Consider the following 25,529-nt stretch of genomic DNA (forward strand, 5'->3'; position numbering starts at 1 on the left):
GAGGCGCGCGGCCGCTCGGTCAGTCCGTGCGCGCGCTTTTTGGTCCCCTTAGAACAGATTTTTTTTTTCTCTCTCTCTCTCTCTCTCTCTCTTTTCTTTTCTTCTTCGTTTTCTTCTGCAAGCATTTTTTGATTTTATTTATTTGATTTATTTATTTTTATTTTTGGATGAAGGACCGACTTGAGACTTACGACTTAAGACTTGAGACGCGCGCGTGCCTGCGCGTCTTCATCGGGTCTGCACCGAGAGGAGACTCGTCGGAGAATCTCTCGAGAAACCGGAGGGGACACAAAGTGCACGAGACTGGAGGCGAGACGCAGATATGGGTGAGTTGTGAGTTTAACCAAACAGTAGGCATATACATATATGATATATATAATATATATATATAGCCTATATAATATATAAAATATATAACTATAATAATAACTAACAATGATGCAGAGCTTCTGAATAAGTGTTCATTCTGAATAAGTGTTCAGGATTCAGAATCTGTAGTGTGTTAAGTCAAATCGTGATTTCGCGCGTGCAGGTTGTTAAAAAAAATTTTTTTCAACACCCACCATGTTACGGTGTTAAATCAGGCGTGCACGAGTGTGTGTGTGTGTGTGAGTGTGTAGCACTGTAGGTGTTAATCATCCACTGGAGGAATGTGTGCAGCACTGTGTGAGGGTTTAATACTGTAGCTGTTCATGTTCATCATTCATTCAACACTGCACGAGCTCTTATAGAATTGTAGCTTATTTGATCCATTTGTCTTTTTTTTTTTTTTTTGTATTTTTATTAAAAAAGAAAAAGAAAAAAAAAAAGGTAGGAATTAATCCAGAACTGTAACTGAACATGTATGCAGTCTATTTGTTTGTTTGTTTGTTTGTTTGTTTGTTAGGAGGGTATGGTGTGTGTGTGTGGGGGGGGGGGGGGGGGGGGGGGGCTTATCTAAAAAAAAAAAAAAATTAATAAGAAAAAAACATTGTAAATGTGTTGTATCAGTAATATAAAAGAAGTGCAAACAATGAAACCCTAAAACACATGACGGTGTTTGTGGAACTGTTGCGGTATTTTTCCTCCTTACTGTCCTGACATGATGGCAGCCCGGCGCTCTGCTCTGCTCTGCTCTGAAGCTCAGGTGTGGGTGGCTTTGCTGAGCTGACTCGGTCGTGCATGAAGGGAATTTGTGGGTTTGGAGCTGCGCTGGACACTGACGGATTTATTTTTATTTATTTATTTATCTATCTATCTATCTCATTTTCTTCAGTGTAGGCTGCGCTCGATTCGTAGATTCGTGCAGAGATGAAACCTGCAAGAGCATCGTGTGATATAAGACCGTATACCGGAATTCGCACTACACCTAATTAAATGAGATAAAATGGGAATTTATGGGCACGTGTAAAGCAGGTACTAAACACGCAGCTGAAAACTGAGGCAGCTTTAACATCCCGGGCACTTTAGATCCAATTTTAGATCTGTTTCATCTGTAGCGTGAACCTTGAGGAGCCTCAGGCTTCAGCCTGTAATCCACTCGTCTATTAGAGGCAGCGGGAAGTCTTTTCCTGTAGATATTTAATGGAGCTGCGCTGAGAATCTCTTAGGCTTGTGTGCTTTGTCCTGTCGTGCCATCCGTCTATCTCGCTGATCGATGATAGCATCACCTGTGGGTCCTGCAGTGTCAGAGAGAAAGTGGGGGGCGTGGCTAGACATACCTAGCATGTTCTGTGTACGTGCTACATAACTTGTAAGCTAGTTACAAGTCGGGTGTAGCGGCTAGTCGCTAGTTGGGTTTTCTTGATTAATTAGCTGCAAACAAAAAAGTCGGGACTGTAAATAAACGTAACGGGTTAATTAGCTACTTTACAGTTGAGCTCAAAAGTTTGCACACGCCGTGCAGAGATTGCGCAATTTTATTATCACGTCTTCTGGGAAACAAAGGAACGAAGGGCGGGACTAAATGTAGAAGAAGAAAAAAAAAGAAAGCTCTTTAGACAACAATAATAACAATTTACCCCCATCATCCCCTCTGGATCTTCATGTATGGTGTTGCCATCTTGAGCATCAGTGAACATTCGAACCTTTTGTAACAGTCGTGTACGAGTCCCTCGTCGGTCCTCTAGGTGGAGAAGACGGATCTGAACATCATAAAACCCGCTGTTGGAAACGACTCGAATACAGTACGAAGAAGATGCGTACCGAAAAAGGGAAGAGTGTGCAGGACCTGGAGGAATTTTCTGAAGAACAGCGGGAAGTTTAACTGCTCGGGACAAACAAGGGACTCGTGAAGAACGCTCACAGAACATACACACAGTCGATGATCATCCAGTAGCGACGCTCTGTGTAAACATCTATCTGTTATGTGAAAGAGCTTCTTCAGGGAAGGACTAAACAAACAACTAAATGCGATTGTTTTATGCTCGTTAACGTTTCGCGGATCCTGCAAGCCGTGCGTAAACTCATGACCTCGACTGTAACTAGGCTCATTATGCATTTGAAATAAAACGGTATAGCGTACGTGTTGAAGAGCGAGCAGAGGTTCTTATTGACTTGTTGCTTGGAGATAAACAAGGCGCGTTCCATTCGATTAATTTTCATGTCTTGCGAGCGACGGTTTATGGTTAGCGAGCACCGCCGAGGGAAGAGAAGATGCATCAGGAGATCGTCTTTTCTCTTCCTGGACGATTACGGTTAATACAGGAGGACAAAATAGCTGAACGTCTTAAAGCTGCAGACGCTACGGGGTTTTTCGACAGATAAAACATGGAGATCACCTGATTTGATGGTTATCGTGAGTTCTGATGCCGCCGTCGATCATCCAGAGTCTAGCGCGCGCGCGCATGTGTGTGTGTGTGTGTGTGTGTGTGTGTGTGTGTGTTGGATGTACACTTTTGGCAGTTATGGGTAAAAATCATGGAACAGGGTCTAAATTCAGACTATAGCTTTACACTTTCATTTCATTCGTTTATTTCTACGGACTCTGAGCGTATCAGGAGAAAGCCGTCACGTTGAAGCTGCTATACTGAACCAAAGTATTTATATTTTTCCCCAGTTCCGTGTAGCAAGCCTGTTTAACACACTCTATGTCATGCTATTATAGGAAAATAATCAACAACAATACGGTGTGACGAAGCTGTGAAGCTGAACGTTTTCTACAGTGTTTTGTTCCACTTATGCCGATGACCGCGATTTTCTGTTTGTTAAAAGAGCGACGTGTCGTACTTTTTGTCCGTTTGTAGTTACGTCCGACGTCGCGGAACATCCGCGGAACGAGTTAGCGCTTACGTTATAGCACCTTATAAGGAGTCGTTTCCTCCTCCTACCAGCCTCTTTGTTCTTTCTTGAAGTTAAACTTAAACTCTACAGCACTGACACTGGAGACTCCTTCCATATAAAATGTTCAATAAATATCTCTTTACAAGAGGAAAACCTCACCGTTTCAGTTACTACAGTCCCTATGAACGAGGTGTTACCATAGAAACGATGACGTATTAGAACGAGCGCATTAATATAAACCTGCACTACTGTCAGAGCTGCTGTTCTAGAGAATTCATCACCGTCTGACCAATCAGAATGCAGAATGCAACAGTGCTCTGGTGGTGTAACTTCATTGGGATGTATAATAATTAAGTTAGACACACACACACACACACACACACGCACACACACAAAACCTGTGCTGGTATTCCCATCAGGATTGCTGTCAGTGTCCTCATACATCATTGTTAGCGTGCTGTGCTCATGGCAGATGTTAACTCGCAGCTTCTCAGACCGGATACAAAGCACAACATGTGTGTTTAATATTCGTATAGAATTTGTTTATACGGTCGTGTTGTAATTTTAGGTTTCTTTGAATTCACAGAAAGAGAGAGAAATAAAGAATTCCGAACAAATTTCTTCACTGGATTTTTAAATTTATTTATTTATTTTTAGAAAGAATAAAGCCAAGAGGCTAGTTTTACAAAAAGAAAACAAAAAAAATGGTTTCCACTACAAATACCATTACAAATCATCAACTAACCTTTACTGGTCCTTAATGGTATCCACTAGACATAACATAATTACCTGTAGAGACCCACAGGGATTATTAAATTTTCCAGTAAAACCAATACACTTCCCAATATAACCATTAAAGCCATTACAGTTTCTATGAGGGTTTCTATTGGTTTTTTTTTTTCCAGCAGGGTGCGTTTATCTACACAATACACTAACCCGACACTTGCTAGCTTGCTAGCATAATTCATTTGAAATTACTTGACTAGCTCTTAGCATGAACTACACACTGCTACCGAGATAACTAGTGAGCTAAGTAAGCAGTAAACAATAGCACATTGCTGCATTTAGGTAACGCTGGCATGTGCTTGTATATGGGTTGGATGCAAATATATATATATATATATATATACGCAAGATGTTAAATTAAGGGGCGGGGCAAAAGTGGAGTGACGGGAGGACAAGGGTCGGCGATCGTCAAACGGAAAATAACGTCACGAAGGCGAACTTATAATGAGAAATAAACAAAGTAAAACCACGAGGCTCGGAATCTTAACCGGAACGTGAAGGATTATAGGAACTGAGGTCTTGAGATGTTGTGACGTGACACGCTGAGGATTCTGGGAGTTTGTGAACTCGTATTCTATGCAAGCTTACGAAATGGAAATAAAGGCTAGTGTTCAGTTGGCGCTAGATCATTAAAGTGATCTAGCTTTTGATTTTCATGAAGTATTTCCGTATCGGAAGCTGAATGCTAATATCCGTAGCGGTATCGGCTCACTCTGGCTAATACACTTCCCACCAGCCAATCAGAAACAAGTCTTTCATTTTGCATAAACTATTTTCAGTAAATGTCTCGCTGTGTTGTGAATGGATTTAATTCGTGAGAGAAACAACAGCAACAACAACAACAAAACTGTTGCATCATTTTGTGGCGAATTCTGAACGAGTTGGAATGGAGTAAAAGACATGAATTAATTCTATATTACTGGTTTCACATAATGGGCCCTTTTTTCCCCACACTTCCTGTTTTTTTTTTTTTATGCTGGAAAAAGTATTTCCGCTAAAACCACAACAATGTGGTCTAGTAGTAAGTAATAGTTCAGGGAACTTAGCAGTGTGTTACATATCTAAACAATTTACCGCTGTGTCATCTTTTTATATCTTTTCCCTTGATGGTGTGCAGAGGAAATATGAGTTTGTGCGATGAAAAAAAAATCTCTTATACCCAAGGATAGTATGATGTGTGTATTGTCTCGCTGCTTCAGACTGCACTGAAGTTTATTGCTATTGTCAGCGCTCTCAGGTCAGCACTTTCCATTTTCACCCTGAAAAGCTGACGGTATCCGAGGGGACGAGAGTTCGGCAGAGAGCAGATGTCCATCCTGTGGAGCTGATTGTTATGCGCAACGTCCCCTTTTATGACTACGGACTAGGTCTGCGTGGCTAATGCTGCGTTCGATTAACGCTTGATTCCGCAAATCAGAATCGCAATCCTCCGACTAGGAAAATCCAAAGAAAACGTTCCTTCAGTTTGTAATTCCTACTCGGAAAGATGGGAAGTTGTCTTCAACCCCGAGTTCCACGTACGATGGCGTGGTGAAATGGCAGCTCAGGACGTCAACAAGCTAGCAAGCGAACATTAGCGATCATGAGTTTATTAGCTGGCTAGTTTAGTTGGTAACAAACTGCACACATGCTTTTCATGGAGTCGGCCATGTTGTTTTTCACACAACAGAAGCTAGCCTTTTCCAGGAAGTAATGATCTTTTTTACCGAATACTAACATTAAAGTAACTGACTTTATCTGTTTAGAGCGATAAACGAAGCTAATATGGCAAACCTGAAAAGTAAGCTAATGACTACAAATGTTGGCCAGCTGCTATAGCTAACTAGGAATATAGCTGCCTGGCGTTAGCAAAAGATCAGAATTGATCTAACCACTGTTTTATTATTCTGTAAATGAAAGTGGTCAAATATAACGCGCGAATGTCAAGTAACTACAAAGCTAATTATCATCAGTGCTTCTGAACGCGGTATCCGTAAAGAAGGTCTTGTATTATTTATTTATTATTATTCATTCAGGTTCAGGATTCTTAACTCGTTAAAGTCAGGGAATGAGAATAAAGTGAAAATTCGCATTTTAAAAAGCATTTTATTCGACCTTTATTTTACCAGGAAGTCCCATTGAGATCGAACGATCTCATGGTATATGATATTTAAACACCGAAACATTTGAACAAAAACAATTGCACGTCTCCTTCACCACATTCTTTATGATCGCCTTAAATTCATCAATAGATTTAAATCTTCTTGCAATTTATTCCTTGTCCGAGGTGCATAATAGGACAGAGCCGTTTTCCCCAGGTCTGTCAGAACCCAGGGTACATTAAAAAGCAAAAGACGTGGAGGAACGCAACGGATAACTACCCGATCTAATGTATATAACTTTAATGCTGTTTTCTACGTGTAGTCAATGATGCCCAGCCCACTAAATCTTAAAGAGTGCAATGATGAGTAAGAGACTTTACGTCTGCAATAAAACACAGAGATGCATGGTACACCGGATCAAGGCTCTGTAAAGTAGAGGTAGCTGGACGCGTATACAAAGCGTATACAATATATCACCGTAATCAATCACAGGTAAAAAAAAAAAAAAAAAAAAAAGTAGCTTCTACAATTTTTTTTCCTGGTATTTAAATTGAAACAATATTTATTTCTAAAATAAAAGGCAACTCTTTATTTTGAGCTTCGCAACTAAATTAGCGATATGTAATTTAAAGGAAAGCTTATCATCTATCCATATTCTCAAGTACTCGTATGAGGACACCCTTTCAATGGATCGACCATCGGACATGAAAATACTAGCATCATCGAGCGTCTGTGAGCGAGATTCTGAAAAAAACTTAAACTTTGTTTGCGCTCTGTAAGGCTCTGGGTTACTGATCGGAAGGTCGGGGGTTCAAACCTCGTTGCTGCCAAGCTACCACTGTTGGGCCCTTGAGCAAGGCAATTAACCCTTTCTGCTCCAGGGGGCACTGTATCATGGTTGACCCTGCGCGGTGACCCCAGTTTCCTGGCATGCTGGGATATGCGAAGTAAAGAATTTCACTGTGCTGCCACCAATAAAGACTCGTTATCATTCTGTGCATTCAAAGTCAATTTTAAAACTCGACAGAGCAGTTTGCAATGAATTAAATGCAATCTGAAGCTCTTGCAGTGCCTGCACTAAGGAGGGAGCACATGTGTGAATAACATGAATAAAAGAGTTATCTGCATACAGGTGATATTTTGCTTGGATGCCCTTTCCAACATCATTTATAAAAACAGAAATTAAAACAGGTCCCAGAATGGAGCCCTGGGGAACACCTGAAATTATCTCAAGAAAATCAGATTTTATGGCCATGAAAATAGACAGACAGAGTTCGGTCGGCAAAATAGTTTTTATACCAATTTACAGCCCTAGAACTAAGAACAGCATTCCTAAGCTTGTCCAACAGCAATTTGTGGTCCACTGAAACAAACGCCTTAGATAGATCCACAAATAAGGCTAACCCTAATCCTTAACCCTAATCCCTAACCCCAACCCTAATCCCTAACCCCAACCCTAATCCTTAACGCTAATCCTTAACCGTACCTGCTAACCCCAACCCTAATTCTTAACCCTACCCACTAACCCTAACCCCAACCCTAACCCCTAACACCAACTCTAACCCTAACCCCCTAACCCTAACCCCTAATCCCTAACCCCAACTCTAACCCTAATCCCCAACCCCAACCCTAATCCTTAACGCTAATCCTTAACCCTACCTGCTAACCCCAACCCTAATTCTTAACTCTACCCACTAACCCTAACCCCAACCCTAACCCCTAATCCCTAACCCTAACCCCAACTCTAACCCTAATCCCTAACCCCAACCCTAATCCCTAACCCCAATCCTAATCCTTAACTCTAATCCTTAACCATACCTGCTAACCCCAACCCTAATTCTTAACCCTACCCACTAACCCTAACCCCTAATCCCTAACCCCAACTCTAACCCTAATACCTAACCCTAACCCCTAATCCCTAACCCCAACCCTAACTCCTAATCCCTAACCCGAACTCTAACCCTAATCCCTAACCCTAATCCCTAACCCTAACCCCAACTCTAACCCTAATCCCTAACCCCAACCCTAACCCCTAATCCCTAACTCCAACCCTAACCCCTAATCCCTAACCCCAACTCTAACCCTAATCCCTAACCCCTAATCCCTAAATCCCAAACCTAACCCCTAATCCCTAACCCCAACCCCAGCTCTAACCCTAACCGCTAACCCAAACCCCAACCCTAATCCTAGGCAGTCACAACCGTTGCAGCAGTGATGGTACTGTGACCAGTTCTAAAACCGGACTGAAAATCATTTAAAATATTATTATCATGTAAAAAAAACTTTTTTAACTGTAAACTTAAACTGTAAACCCGAGACGCAAGAATCTTAGCTAGTATTGAAAGTTTGGAAATAGGACTAAAGGATCAGAAGGAACTCCAGTTTTTAATACGGGAAGAACGTAAGCAGTATGGGTATAGAGTTAGACATAAGACCCAAATTAAAAATATACGTCTTATGCGCTCAGCAATAATGTCTGCCACTAGCTTTAGGAGATAAGGATCCAAATTGCCTGGACCTGCAGACTTTCTGAGGTCAAGATCTTTCAGAGTTTTATAAATTCGAGCAACTGAAATAGGTTTAAAAGCGTACAAATCCAGATTCCCTTCACTTCCAGTAGGTACAGAACAATGAACAGATACGTCTACATTTGAGCGAGCAAACACAGACCTAGCACAGACGAAATGTCTGTTAAACTGATTGATCATAACAGCTTTGTCCCTTATTTGTCCCCAGAGCCAACCAATAAGCGTTCAGGGAGGATAACCCCATGTCTGCCTAAGAAGGATTTAATCTGTTTCCCGGTTCTTTAGGTTTTCTGTAACTGACTTCAGATAAAGCTCTGATTTAGACTTCCTTCTCATTAAGGCATGTTTGTTATAATTAAATCAAGCAAAGTAGATTTATCTTGTACTTTGATGTTTGGCCTTGTTGGTGCACTTATGAGTTGTACAGAATTTAAGGAATCACGCAATTCTTTAAAACAATCTGAGGATCCTGAGCAACCCCAATTGAAAATCACCCATGAGGTTAAACTCGGAATCGTTTAATCCATGTAAAATATCTGAAATAGATTTAAAAGCATTCTTTGAAGCAGATGGGGGTCTGTAACAACCAACAACAGTGATATTGTCACGATCTGGAGGCGCAGACGGAAACAAATGCAGGTATGACAGTCCAATGAGAGTCCAAAGGATAAGGCAGAAGTCAATAATGACGAACAGGCAGAGGCGAGGCGATCAGGCAAACAGTGCAAGGCAAAGAGGCGAGGTCGTAGACGTAAGCAAAGTGAAAAAAAAACAAACAGAATAAACAGACATGGTACAAAGGCTTGGTATCAACAGAGGAAAACGTTAACTGAGTGTATACTTCGCAACTTGATCACCGCATAAGAGTCTCTTAAAGATGAATAGTGTGAGTACGTGTGATTTGAAACACTAACCCTATGATGATGGCGAACGTGGCCGTGTGTGGTCTTCGGCCATGTTTGTAGTTCGTGGTGCATTCTGGGAAATGGAGTTGCTGCCTTGCGGCGGTATGACAGATATGGCAATCCTTTGATACACCACTTTAACTGCCAACACCTCAAACTGTTTAGCTTTACTAACTGACAAAGTAACAGAGCTAATAAAGTTGGATTTAACGTATATGGCAACCGCAGCTCCTTGACCAACACGATCAGTTCTATAAACTTTCTCGCCATCGGTAAAAATCAAGCCATCGTTTCAGATAGAACCATCATACTGTATCAGCGTCTGTCATATTTACCCAGATCTTGATTGTATCCGTCCTCGGGACAGGACTTTTAACATTTAAATGAATAAAACCGAGTCCTGTTCTGCTTTTAAAATCTGACCGGGAAGGTAAACTGTGCTTAAAGGTGTCAGGCCCAGAATCGGGCTAGAGTTCAACAAGGTGAACTCATCCTCCCTGTCGTACCCGGTTTATTTATTCTAGAGTTACACTGGATACACATTGTTGTGATAATAAATTATAATAACAGATAATTCCCCCAGAGACTTTAGTCATTAATCATTCGAATGATTCAGAAATTAAAAGTAATGAAACGCTGGAAATGAAGTAGATTCTCGCCGATCTTGGCGCTCCTTCTGTAGCTGTGTGTGAGAGCTGCCTATCTGCGTCCTTGTGAGACTGATTGCTGATATTATTAGGGACGCATCGTTACCTTTTATTTATTTATTTATCCCCCCCCCCCAGACAGAGTACGGGTACACGTACTCAGTATTCGTTCACGTCAGTTGCCGCCGTGTGCCGCTAAAGGACAGCGCATTCTTGGCGCGTGACGTATGACACACTCGCCCGCACGTTTTATGGACGTCCGAAGGATTAAAAGCAACATCCACAAGATGGCGTGTCGGCGCCGGAGCGTCCCTGTCCCGGAATGTTTCGTGATTTCGTGCGCAACACGCCGAGGAGCCCTCGTATCGAGCTTTCCGCTGTCGTTGTGATTGTTGTCACGAGCTGTGTTTCGAATCCAAACTCCGACCTTACGTTCGTTCATGAGTATTTACTCATCTAGAAAATTCTAGAAAGAGAGCTTTTAAGACTAGGTTTCAAGGCCGCGTGAAAGACTTCCCATCAATCCCTTCGAGGGAAAGTGTGGAATATTTGGAGAACGTCCCTTTTCGGTGCCCCTTGCGTCGTTGTGTATATCGCGTGAAGTTACAGGCGTTAATCGTCGTGCACACGATGCGCGCGCCAGATATTTTTACAAGGAGATAAATCCAAGTATCATTCAACGTTAATGAACTCAACGTGCTGGTTTTTAATGACGGCGCTCGACGAGAGCGCTCGGGTCAGCCGTCCTCGCGCTCTCGGTTTAAACGCCGTTAAAGATGCTGTCGTTCCTCGTCGTGATGTTTGCACAAAGTTTTCAAACATCATTAGATTTGATGGCTCAGTCCTTAAATCTCTGGGTTAATGATGGGAAGGTCAGGGGTTGAAGCACCGGCGCTGCCTAACAAGCTGGTACGGAGGAGTTTTGCTGCATATCTTAAATTAAGCATGAACTACATCCTGATCGATGTCATTTTGTGTCGTCTGTTGATTAGGACAGCAACGTTAACTAGGCGTACATCATGCAGTGTTGATGTGTATCGAGTTTTTTTTTTTTAAAAGGACTAGTAAATGAGCACCGTATCGATCTGATACTCGATACCAGTATACGTATCCATGCATTCTTAATCTCTTTTCTTTTCCACATAGCGTACAGCTCTTTGACTTGTCCTTCTCGTCCGCGAGAACTGAAAGCTGTTTGTCAGGACAGCATATCCAGGATGAACGACAGTCATTTCCCTTTGCACAGAAAATTTAACGCCCTATGTTTATCCAAATAATCTGGTGATGATCTGCAGGTCCCCCCGTTCAGATTAGTCATGTTTTGTTTTTTGTTCTGTTCCGAGCTGCCACGACGTTTTTCATCACTACACAGATGAATTCACTTCTGAATCATGCAGCACAAATGTCAGTGCAATAACAGGCTCGGTCCCAGAGCGCTCCTTAAAACAAGATGAAATCCGAAATACGGTTATAAACGGTTCCAGTCGGTCCCCGGGTACGTTTCAAAACACTTTCCGGAGGCTTCGGTTTAGAGCACTGCAAATCTTCAAGGTATTTTGTTTAAGAATCAGTCTGTAGACTCGGTGTCAGTCATAGATCCAGGAAGCCCCGGGGGTCGTATATTTCCGATCCGAACGAGAGCTGGAGTGAATAAAAAAAAGCGACGGAGGCCGATCTGAGTGAAAATACTGATCTGATTCCTATCTGATGAGGGTGATTGAAGAATAATAGTCATGTTCACCTTTACATTCGATTCATTTGTAAATGATTCATTAACTGCATTCGTTCTGTGCATGTGTTGGCGTCACTGCACTCCTGGGGCAGTAAAACAGGCGAAGTTCAAGTTGAATCGGCATCAGAATGGCAGTTTTAAGGCAATTCTTTTTGCTGTAGACAGAAGATATTTGGGTTTGAGATCTAAAGATGAACATGAGAAGAGAGTTTAGACTTTCAGCTATAAATTTCAAAGTATTTATATGTAGATGTCTTAAACAAACAAAAAAAATCATAGAACAGAGCACATTTTGTATCAGACCATCCAATTTGTAGATAAATATTAGAATATTGGAACATGGAACTGACAGGTGTTTCTTGTTACCAAGGAGTGTTCTGTTAGATTGATTGTTTAGGTTTAGGTTTTACCTTCAGGTTGACCTGTGAAGATTATATCGCTGTACTTTAGTTGTTGTGAAAAAGGATAAACCAACATGAAGACCAGAGAGCTGTCTATGGGAGAAAAGCAAGCCATTTTGAAGTTGTGATGAGACATTGGGTATTGAACAATTTGGAATGTCCTGAAAAAGAAAGAAACCACTGGTGTACTGAGGAACAGACGCCGAACGGATCGGCCAAGGAAAACAACAACAGCTGACGACAGAAACATTATGAGAGCTGTGAACAAAAACAACAACCTCCTCCACAGGGCAGGGGTGAAGGTAGAACAATCCACTATTCAAAGAAGACTTACCCCAAGGCGCAAACCACTCATCAGCACTAAGGATCGGAAAGCCAGATTGGAATTTGCAAAGAAATACAAGGATACGCAACCAAATATTAAGTGTTATTGACGGTAATGTACTTCAAGTTTTATGTGTTCCTATACTTTTGCTCATGTAAAAATTGGGCGGTCTGGTGCAACAGGTTTTATGCTTTATGTTGTTTAACACGTCTAGATGTAAATACCAGGAAATATAAGCTGTAGTCCTAAACTCTTTTGACCTCAAACCCAAATGTCTTTGATGTACAGCACAAAAACGAATATATTAGCCTTGCTGTTCCAATACTTTTGGAGGGGACTGTATTTTTTTGTGTATACATTTTTTAAATGTAAACACGCTTTGGATCGGATTACACCCATCACGCATATAACCAAAGACTGTCTACAGAATGTTCCGGGTTTTTTTTGTTTTTTTTTGATACTGTATGAACAGCTCATTCAGGAGCCGGTTCGAGATTGGCGAAAGTCTTCGCACCGATAGACAGAATGTTTTTTTTTGTTTTTATTCTCCAACGCCAGAGCTTTCACGGATCAGTATACACTCCCGTCACACTGCACCTACACCATTAATACACAACATCACCAGCTTAATGATGGCTTCTATCCATAAGAGATTGCATGCCAGGCCTTCAGGGAGGAAAAACTTTCGCAAACCCAGTCGAGCGTGAAGCAGGATCGTTTCCGCTCTCCGTAAATCCCAGAGGAAGCTGGGAAAAGAAAAGTTGTTTGCTCAGATATATTTGTATACGCACAGACACAAAACTTTGCAGTTGTCCAGCCGTTTTTTTGGAGCAATTAAACATGATATCTACTTATAAACATTCTGCTGTCATCTTCAAACGAGTGGCTTCTTATTTCATTGTCTTTCTCGTTAATTAACTCCATTAAAATCCTTCCCATTGGGGAACCAATCAGGGGATGTGTTTATACGCAGTCGGTCCAAATGAGTTCACGCCAGATGACATAAAAACCCAATTAATTCTGTTTCACTTCAACACTTTAGTATGACAGAAAGTCCTAATTATACGTGTGTTACATGTCATCTGAACCCGAATTGTGTACATGGAAAGGAACCTGTTCACTGTCGCTGGTCCTCATAAGTTGTGTATAGATGTTAGCTTAAGCTAAATGTAACGTTTCTGAAATGTTGGTTCACTTCCAACTCGCGTGAGTGTATAGCTGAATGACCCATGATTTACCAGCGTGTGTATGGTGACATTTCTTTGAATTGAATAATTAATTAAACTTAATACATTCGTTTATTGGTCTTAATTTATAGGTTTGTGTTGGCTCACATTCATTATTTGTCATATTCTTGAATTAATGCCAATAACATAAAACAACTGCTTTTCAGTAAATGTTCTCGACGGTGCTGTTAGTCTCTGACGTAGTGGACTAGCACGAGAACGTGTTTCTTATAGAGACGCCAAAGCTCTTGTTTAAGTCGGTCTGGATAAGTCGCGTCTGCTAAAGGCTGTAAATGTAATGAAAACAATCAATCTGTACTCCACGGTATATTCCTGATATAAAGGTGCAGTAATCAATAAATCGATTACTGCATGTTGTCCAGACCCTGAAGCAGCAGAGCATCCCCACACCATCACACTGCCTCCACCATGCTTGACCGTAGGTATGACGATCTTTTTGTGGAATTCTGTGTCTGGTTTACGCCAGATGGAACGGGACTCCTGTCTTCCAATCAGTTCCACTTTCCACTCATCAGTTAAAGTGTGTTTTGGTAAAATTCACACGAGTCTTAATGTTCTTCTGGGTTAGCAGTGGTTTTCACCTCGCCATTTTCCCCCAGAGTCTTTCTGATAGTGGAGTCATGAACAGTGACCTTCATTGATGTAAGAGAGGCCTGTAGGTCCTTTGATGTTGTCTTGGCTCTTTTGTGACTTCCTGGTTGAGTCGTCGCTGTGCTCTTGGAGGAAGTTTGGAAGGTCGGATACTTCTGGGAAGGTTCGCTACTGTGCCGAGTTTTTCTGTTTAGAGATAACGCCTCTCGCTGTGGTTCTTTGGAGTCCCAGAGCCTTTGAAATAGCTTTGTAACCCTTCCCAGACTGATGTATTTTAGTGTTAACTCCTAATGCATTTTTTAAACTCCCACTTTCTTAGCTTGATCCTCTTAGGACCTGATTAGTCAAGAGATTAGAAAACGTTCGACATCAGTTGGTGCTTTTCTAAAAAAAAAAAAAAAAATTTTAATGTAATGCTTTCTGGTTTGGAAGGTCCTCTGTGACCAAAACAAATCAAAGGTCTTTGGGAATATAGTGTAATAATCAGTTTATAATCCTACTGATATCTTGATTTGAAAAAATCTTCTGCACACACAAGGCTGCCTTCACACTTTTTTTTTTGTCCCCCCCCCCACCCTCCAGTACACGTTCTGCATGTGATCTTATGAAAAGGTGGGTGGACTGACTGCGGTCTCCTCCCATAGGGTTACACTGATATTCGCTGCTGCTTAGTAGTAGGCGTGTTTGTGGGCGGAGATTGATTTTTGGTGAAATGTGTGTTTTGTGCTGTAACCTGAAACACTAAACTCATTGTGAGCGGTTCTTATAGACTTTCAGTGCTGGAGCATAGAGCTCGCCATTAGCTTCCCCTCCGTCTTCCCGAACATTGGCATGAGTGACTGCAGCTCCGCCCACACCATTTAATGTTGGAGTGTGTTCCATCAAACTCGGCGAACTTTAACAGGCATCAGAGTGTAATTTTTACACATCAGCAATCCGCAATGTTTTCATTGAAATCGGTGGCGAAAAGAAACAAAAATATCTACTGTGCCGTACTTACGTTATTTCATTCATACAACTGAGCAGTCGAGGGTTAAAGGTCTTGCTCAAGGGCCCAGAAGTGGTAACTTGTTGGTCCTGGGATTTGAACTCACAACCTTCCAAATAGAATCCATTGTCTTGATCTCTGATCTTCCACCACACACTTTGTTGAGTGTGTTTTGGATCGTTGTCTTGCTGCGTGATGAAGTTCCTCCCGATTAATTTGGCAGACAAAATGTTCCTGTAAACTTCTCACTTCGTTCTGCGGCTACCATCATGATTTCCATGATCAATAACGATTAGTGAGAATGTTCCAGAAGCGGCCATGCGAGCCCAAGCCGTGCCACTACAGAGGCACCATGTTTCACAGATGAGCTTGTATGTTTTGGACCATGAGCAGATCCTTTCTTTCTCCATCACTGAGGTTAATCTTGGTTTCAAGAACATTTGTGGCTCATCTCTGTATTTCTTTGCAGATTCCAGTCTGGCTTTCTGATTCTTACCGCTTCCTGGTTTGCATCTTGTGGCACGGCCTCTATATTTCTGCTTTCGTCGTCTTCTTCAAACAGTGCATTGGGATACCTTAGTGATGTCACTGTATGTTGTTTTTTGGTTTTTCTTCACAGCCCTCACGATGTTTGTCATCAACCGTTGTTGTTTTCCTTGGCCGACCCATTCGGTGTCACTCATTACACCAACGGTCTAAACTCTCTTTTCATATTCGTCGTTCGATCTCAAACCGAAATGTCTTCAGTCTGCAGCTAAAAAAAAAAGGATAATAATAAAGAATCGGCCTTGCCGTCCCAATAGTTTCGGAGTGGACTGCATGTATAAACATGACTCATGCAGGATTGCCATCCAAACTTTAAAAGCCACAGTCATGCAGTGAAGAACCTGCTCAACTCAGTGTCATTATTCGATGTAATACTCATCTAAAATGCACCCGAGTGTGATCGTGCTGACTGACAAGAGGGGGATGCAGGGCACGACAAAATGAGGGATTTATACTAAAAGCACTATTTAAACCGGAATGGACTGTGTAAAAATAAATGTAGTGTATTGAATATTTAACGCAAAAGGAGGGCACAGGCTAAAGCATGGATCGTTTGGGTTTTACAGGGAATTGGAGGGAAGGGTTAATTGCAGGTGCTGCAAAGTTCAATTAGGGATTGCACTTAACGTAGATAAATATGGGCTTTTTTTAATTATTCAAAATCTGTGCCACCCAGCGGAATAAAAGCCCTGGCTTGTCTGCCGTGTTTTTGTATAATAGACGAAGACATGAAGGGAAAAAGAGCCTCTCGAGTGAGAAGAGAAAAGCTATTAGGGAATATTTGACTGGTTAAAAAGGAGGGGGGCGGGTGGTGGTGGGGGAGGGGGGGGGGGGGGTGAGAGCACTGTCTGGCTTTGGCGCGTGCAGAGAGGCACTTTGCATCCTGAAAATCGTTCCATCGCCTACGGAGCTTTTGTACTGAGGCAGCGTGGCAATTGTTTCGGTGACTGTGATAACATACAAAACACCAATAGCCGTCATCAAACGATCACAACGTCGGTTCGGGTTAGCTCAGCTCACAACGACGGCACAATAAATGTAAATTAGTGTCATTTCGGTGTAACATCAGTGTAAGTCAGGTCTCATTGCTCATGTTATAACCAGGTTTTAATGATCAAGCCTAATTGGTAAATAGCACTTTTTTAACCATTCACACACACACCAGTGGTAGCAGAGCTGCCATTAAAGGTGCTAGCTTGCCCACTTGGGGTTCGGTGTCTTGCCCGAGGACACTTCGGCATGTGGAGTCACGTGGGGCGGGAATCGAACCGCCGACCCTACGATTAGTGGACGACCCGCTCTACCACCTGAGCAGTGCAACTCCAAATCACATGCAGATCACATGCAAATCACATGCAAATCACATGCAAATTGCATGTAAATCCTTTTAATTCATTATCGTTTCTACAGTAACAGCTTGTTCATGTGGACTTGTACCACTTGTACCATTTTATGGAAGGAGTCTCCATTTGTAACAGTCAAAGGTAAAGACTTACCGTTACGTTTTCGGGCATTTCCGGGCCAGACGAGTCCGTCTTTTGACAATCAAGAGACAGGGAAAAAAAAAAAAAAATGGAGGCTGGCGGGGAAAGGCTGCTTTCGAGAACAGGACCTAACTTGTTTTGTGGACGTTCCACAACATTGAATGTAACTATAAACAGATTAAAAGTGTCACAACGTGTCATTCATTAATACGTTAAAAATAGTCATTATTGGCAAATTGTCCTCGTGTAAGAAGAATAAAACAGGACGTGCTTCATGGTGGTAACAGTACACGTCCGAGTGTTTTATTACCATACGTTACATTAACATAATCAGCGAGACACACGGACCATGTCCATAGTATGATTTTTATTGCCGTATATATAGTATACATACATATAGATAAATGCTAATTGCTGGAGATTAGTGAGAACGGATTAGCAGGACTTTATTATGTGACCGTAAGGATGGCAGCAATCAGTCAGAGATTTACTAGCAGCACCAAAACTGATGACTTTATCATTTCTAACACACAGTAAGCTTGGATGACTCCTGGACCTCGCTCTGTCACACTGAGGGGTCCGGACATGTGCACCGAATCCACAGAATCGTGCTTTACTCTATATGATGAGTCAGAGTCATTTCTGCTTCTTCTTTTTTTTTTTCAGTTTGGATACAATCCTACCCTGAAACAAATTGCCCACTTTACCCCAATCTCTTTCTGGCATGGATCAGACAGTATGAAGCAAACTGAAGCAGCTATTAGCTAGATTTAATGGCTCAAAAGACACAATAGGTTGATTTATCGTTTGAGCTCGACCGATCACTTTTAATGAAACGCAATAAAAATGGTATTCGCGGTATAATTTAATTTCAGGGCATTCATGAGAATTAATTTCGGAGAGTATTAAAGTGCTTTTTAAATCACTTGGCAACCCCACATTAGGTATATATACATATTATGTCTTTATCTATTTAATAATGTTTACGTTTGATTCATCGATTCCGTTTGAATATTAGACAAACTGGAGACGGGAACAGACGATGTAATAAAGCCGGCGGGAGCGCGCCGCGATTTTAAAAATGTCCATGTAGTCAAGCTTGTAGAGAAAACACATTAATGCTGGTGTTCGGTGAGCGAGAGAGAAAAACCACGCGGTGGTGTTGGGGGAATCGAGTCCACGGACGACTTCCTCCTGCAAAGTTTGTCTAATAGAGGTTATAGAGGTTTTATTTAGTGTAAGACTTAGACAAGAAGTACAATTCCTGTGCTACAGAACTTTTTTTTCAGTGTTTGTAGGTATCGAATTTATTTGACCGCTAGGTTTCACCTAACAATTTTGACTTTTTCAAAAACTACATTTCTGTATAATCGTTTATTTGAAACGTTTTAGGATGAAGAAATCGATCGAAATCCTTAACTTTACCACATGTAATCTATCTGCTGCTATGGACGCTTTCTTTTCCCAAGGCATTTCACCGAGCTTGCATCCTCGGTTATTTTCATGCTAGCTAACAGGTGAGAGATTAGCAACAAAGCTGTCGTTAATTAGCCTTAGCATTTTAGCTTATCTTAGTCTTTTAGCTTATTTTAGTCTTATCTTCCTTGATAAAAACCTGCATTAATTTACCACCAGGAACTAAAATGAGTGGAATTTTAACACGAAATACATTTATCTTTCGATCAAGGTACAGTTTTATCATTTTTGCATTAGCGCCAAATGCGGCAAGGGAGAAAATCGCTTCAATTCATTGGAATTTCATTCCAAAAACCGCCGAAAGACGCTGCACCGACCTCTACATTTATAACCGAATGAACTGATGGAACAATAACATTACTGCCCAATTTTATTATACATTTCCAGCGGTGATTATAAGAATCATCCACATCAGTCTCTCTCTCTCTCTCTCTCATCACCTGAGGTAAAAGTCACTCACAGAGTTTAAACATGAGCCTCATTGACTCGGCGACTCTTCGCTCCACGTATCTCTGTTCACGCTATGGTCGCTGGGGAGAATAATCACTGATTTATTCACTCACTACTGTTCTGTAGACTACATGTCTCGTTATTATTGTTATTGTTTTATTTATTAGGCCATTTGAACATTTTAAACCTCTGTCATCTGTAAGCACTCTTCTTCGTTTTGATGATTATGTGATGGAGCAGGAGCATCGTGGGCATTTTGACGGAACCGTAGTACGAACCGAATTCATTCTGTTTCCCAATGGCACCGCAACTCTCCAAAATCATGGTCGAATGGAGGTTTAGAGAGGTTTTAGACGTGTTCAGAGTGACTGAAGCAGTTTTTACTGCTGTGTTGTTGTTTTTTTAACCTGGTTCCTCACACTGCATGATCTTTTTGCAGGGAGACACCGAGGCAAGGTTAGAAAATATTTTCAAGTTCTTTCAGTAAAACTATATTTTATGTTATGTTACAGTAGAGTTGTCAAAGTATATTATTGGCAGACAAACTCAATTTAGGTCAGATCCTTATTTTTTTTTTGTGTGTGTGGCTGTTTTCCAAAATTCAGCTCTGGCACATTCCTCCGGGTTTTTCAGGACTGCATCACATTTATTGAGATGATTAATTGCACTTTTACTCCATTAAAAAATTTGTGTACTCTCTTAGACATAGAGATATTTATGCTCTTTAGACAGCATGGCGTCTTAATTATAATATCACCTGGCTTTCTTGTTGATGATTCATAATTCATGAAGGATGCGGATCTGTCAGGGATTAATGCTGTGGTTTTATCTGTTGATGTATGCTATTAACTCTGACCTCGTAGACCTTCCTCTTGATTCTGAACTCTTAATGCGCGGTTAATGAAAGACCGCTTAGACGGTTGTACAGAAACAAAAACAATCTTCACGTGTTTACAAGCTCGCACATTCTGCCTCCGGTCCTGCGGGTGGTGCTATTAAAATCTCGTACCAATTTCTATGAACATCGCGATCCTCAAAGTCCTCCGTTTTGGAAGGAATCGACTTCGGAATGCCTCGTTTGTGCGGCTCTAGCTTTCTAAAGCGCACAGAATCCCAGAAAGACAAACTGAAGGACCGTTTCAAGCAAGGGTTTGTGAAAGCTTTTACCTGTAATTGAAACTCAATGAGCCCTGCCGGTACAGATTAATTTTTATGAACATAATCCATCTACTCAAACATTAGGCTCACTATTTAAATGCGCACAATAATATTCTGGATATTTATTACAGCCAGAGAACTATTCATTCCTGAACACAGTATGTCCAAGACCAACTCCAAGTCCAAGTTAAGCAACAAGTTAAAGGCTATAAGCATTCAATAACAAAATAAAACTTTTGATAATGGTAGGTTGAGGCAGCTACACCTCTTGGCTATGTGTCACGTACTCGTAAGGGTTCCTGGACCCCACTGTGAGAGTCTAATGAAAGAATAAACCTTTTACAGATTCTAGGCACCTTTATACACTGCTTATATTAATGAATTCAAGTCATAAACTTTAATCGTGTGGTAGCATCTGGTACTGTTTCAAGGCTGATCTTTTCCTGGGTAACCATTACCCTCAATAACCTCTAGCAGCTCAGTTGCAGTATTATCAACTTTCTGATGAAGACTAAAATTATGTTGTTGTTTTTGTTTTTTTTCACAGGTCTGTCGAGTTGTGCCAAGAGATTAGCATGCCTCCTCTCTCTCCTTGCCTCCTTCTTCCATCTTCTCTGCTCCGGGGAGAAAACATGTCCTTACAGCTGCCGTTGTGAGAGTAAAATCGTCCATTGTGACTCAGCATCTTTCATCGATGTCCCAGAAAACATTTCAGTAACTTGCCAGGGTTTGTCTCTGCGAAACAATGACTTGCACACAATGCTCCCTTACCAGTTTGCCCACCTGAACCAGCTCCTCTGGCTGTACCTGGACCACAATCAGATCTCGTTTGTAGACAGCCGTGCTTTCCAGGGCATACGACGGCTAAAGGAGTTGGTCTTAAGCACCAACAGGATCTCACAACTACACAATGCTACGTTCCACGGCGTGCCAAATCTCCGTAGCCTGGACCTGTCCTATAACAAACTCCAGGAATTGCAGCCAGGTCAGTTCCATGGTCTTCGAAAGCTACAAAATCTGCATCTACGCTCCAACGGGCTGACAACAATTCCTGTTCGGGCTTTCATAGAGTGCAGAAGCCTGGAGTTTCTGGATCTGGGGTACAATCGACTTCGTGTCCTCACGCGTACTACGTTCTTGGGTTTATCTCGGCTGATGGAACTGCACCTGGAGCACAATCAGTTCTCCAGGATCAACTTCTTTCTTTTTCCACGCCTTGCAAACCTCCGTGGGCTGTATCTCCAGTGGAACCGTATCCGGGCAGTTAACCAAGGCTTCCCCTGGATGTGGTATACCCTGCAGAAGCTGGACCTGTCTGGCAATGAGATCCAGAGTCTGGATCCTGTGGTTTTCCAATGCTTGCCAAATCTTCAGGTTCTTAACTTGGAGTCTAACAAGCTTGCTAATGTGTCCCATGAGACGGTGGCAGCCTGGATTTCCCTCTCAACAATCAGCCTCGCTGGGAATGTCTGGGACTGTGGGCCGGGCATTTGTCCTCTCGTCGCATGGTTAAAGAATTTTCGTGGAACTAAAGACACAAGTATCATTTGCAGTAACCCTAAACATCTTCAAGGGGAAAAGGTTATGGAGGCAACAAAAAATTATATCGATTGTGATGATTTTGAACTCATTGCCCAAACACCGTTTCCGCACCACACTTGGGAGTCAAGTATGGAAACTACCCCTGAGCCAATCTTGCCTTTGACAACTGCCGAACTACCCCTGCCTCCAGCCACCTCTGAACCACCCATCCCACCATTGTTGGCTCAACCTCTTCCTTATCCTACTGTCCCTGAAACCAACCCCAGAGACACCCCTCCGAATACGCCACCACCCTCCAACAGCCTCCTAGTGACACCGTCTCCAGAACAAGAGGACTTATCCTTCCATAAGATTGTGGTTGGTGGTGTGGCACTTTTCTTTACAACATCGCTCATCTTGATGGTGATATACGTCTCCTGTAGACGGTATCCTGGAGCCACACGGCTGTTGCAACAGCGCTCCGTGGTCGGACGGAAGCGACGGAAAAAGAGTCCCGAGCCAGAACAGAACCTGAGCTCCCAACTGCAGGAATATTACATGAGCTACAACCCTGCTGCTACGCCAGAAGCCATGGATGTACTGGCCAATGGGACTGGTACTTGCACATGTACCATATCCGGCTCCAGGGAATGTGAGGTATGACAATGTCAAGGGCAGCCTAAAATCAAAACAAATCAAAGCAAATGAAACGGCTCTGGACAACAGAGGTAAACTTCTTCATTGTGTACGCCATTCGTACTCACTTGAGTAAGCATCAGGATAAGCACCCTTGACTCCTTATAGTCAATAGGCTTTATGACTTATTCCCTTTTCGCTTTTAGAGCCAGCTTTACACTGTACGATTTTCGGCTTGATTTTATTCTCGTTACTTCTGTCCCGAAAACATGCATCAGAGAGTACAAACCAAAGTCGCGTCCCAAATGACATACTATGAATTTTAGAAAGGTCGTATCATCTATAACGGAACACTAGCGAATTTTTCACTAACTGTAAGGAATAAGCCGTTTCCCAGTCGTTGGTCCATGATGTCAAACGCACGTAATGTGACACCACTAGCTTTACCAGAGTACCCATTTGCAACGAAAAAACATTTATTCATTATACTGTTTATGTCAGAATGACTTTTTATGCCCAACATGACCTGAGTCACCGTCAGACGGAGGCCTAATCGTCACGTGACCCAAGTCCTCTAAGACAGTGGAAGCATTTTATATTACTAAACTCGGTTTGATGAATGTCCACGTTTATGCAAATCCATCGATGACCTAATGACCTAGACGTCATCCCACAGCGTGAAAAGAGCGCTGAAATCGCACAGTGTAAACCCGGCTTACGTTTACCAATCACACAATTTAGCACGTTGCACCAAGACACATTAGAATCATTGAGAATCAGGAGTCAATGGTTACTTAACCAAACTGATTCGATTGCAGCAATGCTTCACTCACTATTTCTTTTGCACTTCATTATTTTATTCAGTTTGCTCCGCCGCAGCGTTCGGATTGGCCATGCAGTATTTCTTCGGGGGGAAAAAAAAAAACCCAGAGCTATGAAATCCAGATGCACGGCGAACCATTTATTTAGTGGAAAAGTGTTATTTTATTGCACTTGCCATCACTAGCGGTAATGAGTAGCATTAGCGCACATATTAAATATGGCCAAATTAAAGCTTTCGGTTTGCATTTCACGGAAGACTTAACGGTCGTACGTCTTGATGTGAAACTGATTTTGCTTGTTGGATTACCATGGAACAGATGTCGAATGATTCATTTTCAGCAAAAGGCACAGAAGGCACTTGAAATATAGATATAGATATAGATCTGCAAGGCTCATTAGTGAGGAAAGGAAACTGCTTTCCTCCTACCTGACTATAATTACTTGTATTTAATGTAGACGATGGACTTTTTGTCTCTCTTTTATCTCTTTTACCTCCTTCTGCAGAACCATATGTGCCAATTTCGCAAGATTAAAATGGAAGTGGAGAGATTGTAGGACATTTAATATGGGTTTGGTGGAGTGTTTGTTCTTAGGGGTGTTACAGTTTGAAAATATCACACTATGATAACCTATTCTAAAAAAAAATATATCACAGTTATTAATCAACCATTTTAAAAACACATGAGCTGGTGGTGAAATATTTATTAGGATTTTTTTTTTTTTTTTTTTGTACAAGATTCTGTGTACGTAAATAAATCGAAAGGAAACAAAAAGCTCAAATTTCCTAATTGGTCTTTTTTCTGCCGGTTCGGTTTCTGGGAATACGTTTGTTAAATCATGTTGTCGGAGGTCTTTCTGATCGTTTTGCACGGGATTTCTGGGATCTCTGTCTTCACAATGTGCACATGGTCATCACATTCAAAATGTCATGCGTGCTAGATATACCTCATTTTAATGCAAACTAGTTGGGGCTTTTATTCAGCCGTCATTTTGGTCACGTGACCGTAACCCGAACTCACCGTGGTTACGTCTTCTCTTGGATTTCCGAACGTTTCGGAAATGCTGATGTGTATCTGATGTTAATCACCTGTCAAATGCAAAGCGCGTACCTGACACAGCTCATTTGCATTTAGTGACACCCACAAAACTCCATAAAAGGTAACGTGAACAGACAGCTGGGAGCACAAAATGAACAGTCAGGGTAAAGGCTGAAAAGCAGAAATGGAAGATATTTTGACTCACTTCTATGCCAGTAAACTTTTTAAATAAATAAATTAATTAATAATAATAATAATAATAATAATAATAATAATAAACGAGTGCTAAATCTCCCATGATCTGAGGCTCTGCGCAGACAGACCTGCCCACCCTCCGTTTATATTTTATATACTTTAATTAATATGTACTTACAGTTGCGCCCAAAAGTTTGCATACCCCTCGCAGAATCCGTTAAATCTTAATACTGTTTACAAAATAAGATTGCTCATAAAAATCCCATGTTGTTGTTTATTTAGTCCTGTCCCGAATACGTTATTTCACATCAGAGATGTTTACATATCGTCCACAAGACAAAATAACAGCTGGATTTATCAAAATTACCCCGTTCAAAAGTTCACACACCTTTGATTCTTAATACCGTGTGTCGTTACCTGGACGAACAATTTACACCGATCGTCCTGTTCAAAAGTTTACACCCCCCTGGCTATTAAATGTGTCGTGTTGCCTTCTTGAGCATCAGCGAACGTTTGCACTCGATGTAATCGTCGTGTACGAGTCCGTCGGTCGCCCTCGGTGTGAAAAGATGGATCTTGACATCGTATAACCGCAGTCGGAAAGGGCTGAACTATGCAGAAGGTGCTGGGAAAGTAAAGAATGTGCAGGACCTGGAGGATTTTTCTGAAGAACAGTGGGCCGTCTAACTGCTGAGGATAAACAAGCGACTCA

General features: G+C 41.7%; 1 protein-coding gene across 1 annotated transcript; it reads left to right on the forward strand.

Moving 5' to 3' along the window:
• The first annotated feature begins 167 nt into the window (after positions 1–167).
• lrrtm4l1 (leucine rich repeat transmembrane neuronal 4 like 1) lies at positions 168–24,286 on the forward strand. Its single transcript, XM_053687070.1, has 3 exons — positions 168–326; positions 12,648–12,777; positions 21,154–24,286. The coding sequence occupies exons 1-3, from the start codon at positions 168–170 to the stop codon at positions 22,788–22,790; spliced, it is 1,926 nt and encodes a 641-aa protein (XP_053543045.1). The 3' UTR covers positions 22,791–24,286.
• The last annotated feature ends 1,243 nt before the right edge of the window (positions 24,287–25,529 follow it).

This window comes from Ictalurus punctatus, chromosome 16, assembly GCF_001660625.3.
Source record: "Ictalurus punctatus breed USDA103 chromosome 16, Coco_2.0, whole genome shotgun sequence".
NCBI classification, from domain to species: domain Eukaryota; kingdom Metazoa; phylum Chordata; class Actinopteri; order Siluriformes; family Ictaluridae; genus Ictalurus; species Ictalurus punctatus.